The 10,219-nt window shown below is 34.9% G+C and overlaps 1 protein-coding gene across 2 annotated transcripts; it reads left to right on the top strand.

Annotated features, from left to right (window-relative positions):
• The first annotated feature begins 4,085 nt into the window (after positions 1 to 4,085).
• LOC106159686 (uncharacterized) lies at positions 4,086 to 10,067 on the top strand. Of its 2 annotated transcripts, none has more exons than XM_087002504.1 (7): positions 4,086 to 4,270; positions 5,224 to 5,377; positions 5,706 to 5,811; positions 7,342 to 7,457; positions 7,835 to 7,920; positions 8,176 to 8,394; positions 8,585 to 10,067. In XM_087002504.1, exons 2-7 carry the CDS (start codon positions 5,247 to 5,249, stop codon positions 8,686 to 8,688), a joined length of 762 nt encoding a protein of 253 aa, XP_086858630.1. In that variant the 5' UTR covers positions 4,086 to 4,270; positions 5,224 to 5,246; the 3' UTR covers positions 8,689 to 10,067. The 2 variants fall into 2 exon arrangements, with proteins under 2 accessions (XP_086858630.1, XP_086858631.1); XM_087002505.1 differs by having other exon boundaries at positions 4,176 to 4,335.
• Positions 10,068 to 10,219: the final 152 nt, after the last annotated feature.

The raw sequence follows: 10,219 nt of genomic DNA, 5'->3' as shown, positions 1-10,219 counted from the left end.
AGGATCTTATGTTGGATATAAGGTTGAAAAGATAAGAAAAAAATCACATTAAAGATTACTAGATTATTTCAAATACTCGCTTTCCCTACCAAATAGAATGTCACGTGTCTTTTACAGCATTTATCAATTTCCCCTATATAATAATAATTGTTCTTGTAGGCTCGAAGAAACAACATAAATTCACTGTGATTGACTAATGTGGATTTTTTATATACATGTATGCTGCAGGGGGTGGCTAACGTCTCTATGAGCATTGAGATCGTAAACCCTCTTAGGTCAAATTATAAAATGATTTCCCCCTTATTCGTTTTAAACATACGCGTACTTTTCTGTAAAGCCGGGTTTAAGTGTTTCGGTAAGATGGTGAATGGTATTATGTATTATGTATTATAAGAGACGATATAGCGTTGGTATTATTCAGTTACTCATCAAAGGTACATTTTTAAGCCAAGTTAAAAAATTGATTTCATAAAGCCTACCAAAGCACAAGTACATGTATTATATAATAAGCATTCAATTTTTCTTTAAATTTAAACATCAGATGAAGATCAAAAACACAGTATCATGTAGGCCTACCATTTTTTTGTGAGTAGAATGATTTATGAAAGAATTAAATGATAATCCTTCCCCAACACATAAAAACGTCATTTAATGTTTTTTTACAGAAGCAAATGGCCAAGATGCTGCTTGCGTGATTTTTGATGGTTAGCTACCAATTACGGGGGCATGTACAATATCTACACAGCACACACGCAAGTTCAAATACAGGAACATGATATTTTGTAATTTGTGAAGAGGATGTTGATCATCAAGTTACGGTCATTGTACTGTAGCAGTAGGACTATGCGATAGTTTCAGGTTGTTAAAACATGATCATCTTGTCAAGAAATTTCTTTCAAAGAGCAGTGTCGAACGTGACTTAAAACATGAATACACCTGTATTATGTGCTTGAGATGCTGTCTACGGACAACAGATCAAATGTTAATTTACCTAAAAAAATGTCGAAAATAAGAATCATTATCTCTAGATCGACGTATGCCTCAGCAAACTTAACGTTGAATGTTTTTTCACAAAGCTAATAATATACATTCGTTCTTATATATATATTCAGGTTTATGTTTTATATTCCAGTTGTTCGTCTCACATTACCTGAGTTGTGTAGAATTTAAAACCTCTAAAATTCTGCGGAAGTTTAGTTACAGTTTGACAAGACTGGGGGCGATGTCTGTCATCCGGTGCATTTGTAGTTGATTTAAGTTGATGCAGTTTTCAAGGCAGCCATACATAATTCAACACGAATTTCCCATTCAGGGCGATCTATGTGTTCAAAGCGTCGTATCTAATAATTGCGTCAGATTAGCTTTAGAGTGAAATCGACCAGTGCAAAATAATTTAACGAATCGCGCCATTATTTAAGTTGCAATCTCTGAATCTAACCGTTTGTATGGAAAGAAGTGATACAGCTGAAACTAATTTTATAATCTGTTATCAAGGATAATGATACAATGATATTTTGCAGGTGTGCTAATAATCCTAATGGTACTCCATCGTGTGGATATAAAATGCCTATTAAATGCAATAAATCTTTGTCATTAATACTGCGCATTTAACTCTATCAGCGACCCTGAGAAAAGAGACAGTCTTTCTATTTTCTGATATCTTGGTTCTAACGCCAGATGCGTGATGAAAAAAACTCAATAAAACAGAATCATGCAGACCTGGCATTTTGGCTTGTTCGTTGACCGGTTAGGTTCAAAAGAATCAATCATAATGACCTAAGCGCCTTAGGAATGTCTTAATAGATACTGTGGATCGTATGTTAAGTTGATAGCATGCATTGCACCGACAGAACGCTAACCTTTTTAAATGGAAGAAAATGTACAAAAAGAAAATAAATAAAATTAAAAACACTGAATTGTCTATATTCCATTGTAATGACAGCATTGATTTTTCACGTTTGTAGCTACGACTTGCATGTTGAAAATGATTAGGCCTACTCGTCACCTCATCTCCTTCGCCCCAAATATCGCACGCAGCATTCAATCTAAAATCTAATTATGGATTTTTGGAAAGCATATGAAAAAAAAATCATATTCTGCCAGAAAGCGCATTGAAACAACTGTCTGTTTTCACTACATTATACACACAAAGAAGAAAAGTGCCCCACATTATAGCTAAAGTTTTAAAGTTTAAGACGGACATGGAGGTGGACTTCTTGGGGATAGAAAGTTGTTAGTACAGCTTGGTCCTACAGAGGCAACTGATTTTCCTCTCTCCTCAACGTTTCTTACATAGCTACTGCACATCAATCCACGAGTTTCCAATTCATAAATAACCTTTAATAAACGCTTGAAATAAACGCTGTTAAACAGTTTTAAATAAACTATTTTCACTTCTTTGGTTTAAAATATTAATATCAAAATAATCATTGCAAATCCACGAGAAGGAAATCTGATAAAGTCAATGATTACATTTTGTGGATCTGCGAATGAAGGGGAAAAAAGCTATTCTTTTTCGGGCGAAATGGAAATCATTATAGGCCTATGCCACCAAATCCAAGCTTCATTTTCTGAGGCCGTGAATGTGGTAGCTGGAGAAATCTGCTATTTTCTCGGGTCAAGTGAAAATCCATCACTTAATTGTTCAGTAGCCTTACAAACGTGCCGACATTCTGTTCCTGGTCTCCAGACTGCGCGCCGTAGACTGAACTGTAGGTTCATTTGCATAGTGCACAGTGAAAGCCTGCGTGCTGTGTCGGTGCATCCCTCACGACTATAAGGCTGACGTCAGCGTTCTCGATGGTAGGCCTATATCTCGATGGTAATCATGCTAATAAAAAATGGAGTCCAAAAAAGTACATACTTAGGCCTGTAATATGGTGAGTGAACAGTTAAACCTACATGCATCAGGGCCGTAGCCTCCGGGGGGGCAGGGGGGGGGGGGGGCAGCTGCCCCCCCCCCCTGGGATTTGAGGTGCAAAAAAATCTCAATTTCTGACTTCTGATTGAGCAATAAATAACAGTTAAAGGGATAATAACTCTTCATATGAGATCTATATTTCACAATAAAAACATTGTGAATAACTCATAGAAATATAATATATTCTGTTTTACCACAAAAACGGCAGTTATAGGCCTAGCTATTATTCTGATATCTGAGCTTGTCTTTAGACCACGTGACCTCCATTGATGGCTTAACTCTGTTAAAATCTGTTAAGAGATTTTAACAAAAAACCAAACTTTTTAGAAAAAAACCAGGGACTAACTTTGAATGTAAAATTAAATGGATTCATTAACCATTGGCCATGGAAGTTCAGAGTCACACTTTCAAAATGCCAAAATGTAAACAAGAGATAACTGTAGGGGCCTACTGAAATGATTTTCTTTCCAAATTGGTAAGTATGGGAAAATTGTTGTTTACTCCAGGAAAATTCATTTTTTGGCCAAAACGAAGAGTTATTATCCCTTTAAAATTCACCAGAATCAGTATTATACAGGTAGCCTACATACAGTTTTAAAAAATTTTCCACACCGTGGGAGGGGGACACCCCCTCCCACACCCTTCCCCCTCGGGGGCTTCGCCCCCTCGTGTCCGCTTACTGCCCATTTACTTACTGGCATTTTGCTCAGGCTACGGCCCTGTGCATTCCTTGCCTTTTGAATTTCCGTCATTTGTTGGGGGGGGGGGGGGAGGGGGGGAGAGAGAGAGAAAGGTGTAACGTGCAGGCTAGTGAACCATTTTACAATGAGCATTGGAAAGACCAAGAAAATTTTGTATACTGCCCTTTGACACACATGCATATAGAAACAGTTCAACATACAGCGGTTGTTTAGTAACAAGAGGTCTACTGATTTACTGGAAAAAGAGAAAAGTCAGCAATCTTTCAGTTTATCCAAGGAGTTAGGCTACTGTTGTAACTCCTTGGTTTATCTGAGTATTTTGTGTATGACGGCCTCTTTATTGAAACTTCAACGTCATATATGTGTGTGGTTTGAAGATCTCTCATGAAAATGATTCTTCATATTTTGAACTTCAGATAATTGCAGGCATGGGCTGGGCTGTCGTGTCAACCACGTTACAGCTTGAGCAGACAGCTTCAGACATTTTCAAAAGGGGCGCTCATTGGCAAGACCGTCCACATCGGCCAGTTTCTGCTCTTGTGATGTTTGGGCTTGTCTTGCAGGTTGTTGCAACATGGCGTAGCATCTTGACAACCACAGGTGTTGATTCAACGATTTTCTTTAATTTTGATTACGGGCAACAGTGAAGGTAAGTCTATTGATAAAGCACTTTTGCAGACATTGCTTTGTGACTTATCTCATCAAGGAACACTTGTGAGTGGGCAATTTTTAACAGTATTTGTGGACATAGGGGATAAAATCTCCAAAAAAAAAAGTCAACTTTATTACGTACTGTAGTATTTATGACTATTTGTATTAGGTCTTACGTTACGAGTAGGCCTACGTACACGTGCATTCTTGGTGAAGTTACTCTTCTACAGTACATTTACTTATCCCTGGTAAGAATGAGTTAGACCTATAAGTATGACAAAACCATCGAGTAATAATGAGTTTGAAGCAGAAAGGCGAGAATAGTGCGTTATCACTGATAATGTGATGCATGTATACTGTATATGCATAATGCCAACTGGTTATCCTGGCATTTAATTAAGAATTGACACATTATAACAAAAAGGTATGCTTGCCAAATTACTAGTAGGTACACCTGTTGATTTTAAAACAAAAATGAAAAGCATGGCGAATGAACTTCAAATAACTAATTTTGCGTCTTTTTTTAAACAATTTTGAGTGAAATTTTATTTTATAGCATTTGGCAGTTGTCAACAGTAGAATACACATCTGAAACATACATGTTCATATTTTTGCAACATACATATTTTGGCTGTAGTAATACTGAAAATAACTTTAATAGTAAAAATTAATTGTAAAAATATTTTCCCCATGGATACCAGATCCGTTTGGTCAGTGTTAGCAACTCAGCTACACATTTGTGTGTATTCTAGTTCTGTCTGCATGGTAATACTTGTCTCATGTATCTATTCACATTGTTTTCGGGGGTCGTTTTACAGTATTGTTATTAACATGTTACACAATAGATGTAAATGCATGTATTTTGAGTATTGAGTATTGTGACAACCCTGCAACAGAAGGCAACTACTGACTTTTTCACATAGCATACACTGGTTATTTTTGCACTTACAGGTCTACCTATTTCTGTGGTAGATATGGCAGCAGATTACATGCAGAGGTCATACAGTAGCTATGGAGAACATGGCAGAGGAGCAGGTGCAGAATTGTTCATGACTCCACAACCACCAGCTTCAAGAGCAGGATACAGGCCATTCTCCAGGAAACAGTAGGTTTTTTTCAATACGGTAACATGGTCTGGCAGCAAAACATGTACCCCCCCCCCCCCCCCTTAAAAGAGAGAGAGAGAGAGAGAGAGAGAGAGAGAGAGAGAGAGAGAGAGAGAGAGAGAGAGAGAGAGAGAGAGAGAGAGAGAGAGAATAAAATGAAAAAGAATTGTTACCAGTATTTCTTTATTTTACATGTAAACTAGTTAATATTTAGGATAAGATTGCTCATAGTTAAATTGATTCCACTTTTATATAACTCCTTGATTTGTTTACTTTTGTCTAATTATCCATTTCAACATCTACTGTATTATACATCTTTTTAAAAAGGACCAATTATGCTGGCATGAATGATTGGATGCCAATGCTGAACCCCAGAAAAAGTGGCCATATTCCACAGACTGTATCAGCAGCAAACTGGAAAACTTATAAAATGGTAAGGAATGACACTATAAGACACTAAGTAAAAGTAACAGAAGTGCTTTTCTGATTGTATAAACTGACATATATGCCCATGCCATCGCTGTCTGACACATTTGGTCACACCAGCACTGCCAGTTCAAATTTTTGTTTCACTTTAAATTTACTGAATGACTTTTTTAAGTAAAATTCAGGTTCAGAGTTCATACACGGACCTGATCAGATTATTTTTATTAAGTTTTTTGTTTCCTATTCTGTGTTTTTTCTTCTTATTTTTACAACATTCTTCACATAAGTACCAAACTGTATTTTTGTTATACTTAAAATTTTCTAATGAGATTTGTTTGATAAAAAGGCAGGATGAGTTTTAAAAAATAGCGATCTGATTAAATTTATGATTTTTTTTTTTTTTTTTTTTTTTTTTTTTTTTTTTTTTTTTGCATGTATTTTTCTGAAATTTACCCCATAAGTGCCAAACGGTATTTATTTTTTATAACTCAAATTTACTAGGACCTTTTTTGGTAAAAAAGTGAAGTTTGGGTCTAAAATCAACCAGGTGTTTACTTAAAATTATAGTTTCTGTTTTGTGTCAGAATATGTGGCAGCTTCACCGTTTATATGTTTAGGTCAAAATTAAGCATCTATCTCTTGTTTCAATAATTATTATTAAAAGAATATTTGTTATAAGATTTCCTAAGTTCATTTAAAAAATGTATTTTGAAATTTTTATTGGCCTGTTACTTGAAGTGGTTAGAGTTCCCAGCAGGCATAGTTACGTTGGACCAACATTGAAAACAGGTTGATACATTGAATTGCTGTTGTCTACCTAAATTTAAGGTAAAATCAACGTTGATCCAGCCACGTTGACTCAACGTTGTATTTTGGTCAATGACACAACCTTGCAGTTATAGATTGTAATTTAAAATATTAATTATTGAAAACGTGATACTTTGTTTATCAATACTGTAACTAAATTTATCAAAATAATAACAAAACGGTTTTAAAGTAAAAGTGACAGTTGTTTTGTGTCTTTAGTTAACTAGTGAATTTTTTGAACTTGTTATTCAGAAATACATTCCAATAAACTGAATTCCTTGCAAGGTCAGCTAACACTAGGATGAATAAGTTGCTGTAAATGTGATGGAGTTATCAGTTCTTGGTAACCTGCTATTATAGATAGACAGGTTGAGGAGACTGTGACTTTGTTATATATATATATATATATATACATATATAGGAACTATATATTAAACTAAACCTTGGAAATTTTATCTTAAAGGCCATACATTTAAACTCTACATATATTTAGCCATCAGAAATGTCCTACTGCTAAACACATCCAGGCTAATTTCCCGCTGGGTGGGGTTGATATAACATTGTTTTTTGACGTTGATACAACGTTGCTATCTGAGGTTGACACAACTTTCAGATCCAACGTTTATCCAATGTCTTCTCAACGTTATGGTTCAATGTTGTTTCAACGTTAAAACAACATAATTTGCCCGCTGGGTTGTTGCTGATATTATCACATTTTATACATTTTTAGAAACAAAACTTTTACAAACCTACAGTTCCTCCATCAGACAGTAATGATTTCTTCAGTGCATATCAAGATTTGTCGGATAAAGTGGCTTACAGATATCCAAACCCTGGACTTCCAAGGTCAGTTGAAAATGTTATATTTACATTCAGTTTTTTGTCTGATATTTTTTCTGAAAAGCTTGGAACAATTGTACATCTAAAAAACTTTCTTCTCCTATGCAGTTTTCAAATGAAAGAAATAATAATAAATAAATAAATAATAGAATAAAAGTTTTTAAAAGGAAAATCTGTGTCCTGAATCACAGTCATGCAGCTTGTCAAACAATCAAACTTCATTATCTAAAATGTTGCCCCACAGTGCTGCGCCAATGTAAACTTGAAAATCTGTCCCTCTTCCTGAAGACCCAGAAGACGACCTCAGTCCGCCCCTGCATATCATATCATACCATACCATATCATATCATATCATATCCATGTTATGCTTATCTTTTCAACAGGGAACGTCAGGGGGCTATTGGTGGATCTTGGAGACATATCAAACAAGTGCTTGGTTATGGAGGAGCACAGATATGTTTCATTGATGGTAGGCATCAGTATAAGACAGAAAAAAATCTTGGGCCATGTATGTTTGAACACATATATGTATATGCACACATGTATCTGCATGCACATGCTGGGATGCACAGACAAGAATGCATGTTCATTCTCACATGCGCATGCATGCACACATACACACACACACACACACACACACACACGGCGAGAGAGAGAGAGAGAGAGAGATGTGAACAAGTTGTTGCAATTTTGTATATTTTTTTAATATACTGTTTCATTCCAGGGCTTGTTCGACAGTATGATACTGACAAATTTAATGAATATCTACAAACTGGAGGCCGTGAATCAAGGGCTCTTCCTCTTCAACCCAAAATGAGCACCCCTATCTATTCCCTGAACAGACACAATGTGAGCAGTTACAGGAAAGATCTGAGGAGGCAGATTGAGATGGACAACTATAGACCTTGGTACCAAGAGGCTAATCATCAAGGAGCCAGAGATTGTGAGTTATTTTTGTATACAAACATACCCATTAGTGACATCCTTTTCATCTCATAAATTCAGAGCTACTCAAATATCTGAAAATACCAGTGACTCTGTATAATTGTAATAGAATATATATATCTTCATTTTTATAGCTGGAGGACATATGTACTAAGACTGTACCTTACTATCTGTTTTTGTATTTACAGTGCCAACACTGTATGAGGCCACACCTCCTACCAGATTCATGAAGCCAGGAACAGCTCCAGCCAGCTATTCAAAGTACAAAGGAACATATGGGCTGAAGGAGTGAATGCTTCAAAACAAAATTATGGCAGTATTGATAATCAGTTATATTGCACTGAAATCAAAATTGCATTCTCCTTTGCATAGCACAGTATCAAAATTCCATGCATGTAACATATTTTTATTGGTGGATTCCTGATAAGTACCTTTCTCTACTTGTGTCTTGATGTTTTTGAGGCTTAGAATTCAAAAGAAAATTACTTACTTTTTGTGCGCTTTTACTGTTTATGAAGCTCTAGCTACTTAATTACAGTTCAAGTTATACATAAATAATGAAAATAATGATAGCATTAATATCTAACAAAGGTGGTAAGGGTATAGCCATGTGTCCCCAATAGATAAGTGTTCTGCACAAAGATAGATGTGCCATATCACCAAAGTCAAAAGTATTGTATAAAGACATTGGTTTTGGTTGATGCAACACTGAGTGTGGCAATTTTAGGCATTCCATGAAAAAGGCAGTTTTCTGCTATGTGCTAATATTTTTCTCATAACTACATGTACATTTTATGTCTGCTATGTGCTGAATGTGGTTGCTATGTGATATGATGCTTTAAGATGCTTCCTGTTTTTGATCTTCTCATGGCTACCTTGTGCCTGTAAGTTATTTAAATTCTAGGGTTTGCACAAAACTGCAGTACTGTAAACAAACACAAAATCATTGCTCAATAAAATGTACACATTTTAGACAATCTTACTTTATAGAGAGTCAATGCAGTACAAATGTTGATGAACCTGAAATTTTTACATAATGTTCAGAAAGAATCATAGGCCAATAAGATCCTTTGCTATTGTTCCAATTTTGATTTGATATTTAAACATGACACTGTTGGATTTTATATAATTTGGTATTTTTATCACCTTTGCATACTGGTATATATTTTTACACTCCATTTGTAAGAAAGTTTATTTATATAGATTTCACTTTATTACAAAATGCATCTTAAAAATGAATGTGTTTTATTACAATTATACAGTAGGATGATTTACCAATCCATAATCATTTTTTACTAAAAAAGATATATATATCATTTTATAGTTTGCTGTAAAATGTTCGTAATGACTACATTCACATTTAAAATAACCCTTATTTTAGGGGAATTTTTAGCAATGTGTTATTTGAATATGATCATTTACTTGATTTGCATATAAAATGCTAACATGACATGAATTGGTGTATAGTCACAGTAATGACATAAGAACTGCTGGTAAAGTTATATTGCTCAAGAAGAACTCAGTATTACCTGAAGTATAATCAAAATCTTGTCTACGTTTCAGTGATGGTTAATGTACTAGTACATGTATACATATGTTATTGCATAATAAATAAATATAGTTTGCAGTTCACACTCCTGTGTAGTTCAAATAAATGTTTTGGTAAAATTGTTTGTTAATTTTGTTAACTGTATGAATATATTTAATTAACAGGTTAAAAATATTAAATACAAAGAAATAAGTATTTTAACCCAGGTACAACAAAACTTTTTAATTGGCCAATATGATCCGCAGCATTTGAATTTATGAAAGGCCAGAAATGC

The sequence above is a fragment of the Lingula anatina genome, chromosome 1, assembly GCF_051362555.1.
Source record: "Lingula anatina isolate TDL-2025a chromosome 1, LinAna3.0, whole genome shotgun sequence".
Classification (NCBI taxonomy): Eukaryota; Metazoa; Brachiopoda; class Lingulata; order Lingulida; family Lingulidae; genus Lingula; species Lingula anatina.
The sequence above is the reverse complement of the archived record's forward strand: the minus strand, read 5'-3'. Positions and strand labels throughout refer to the sequence as shown.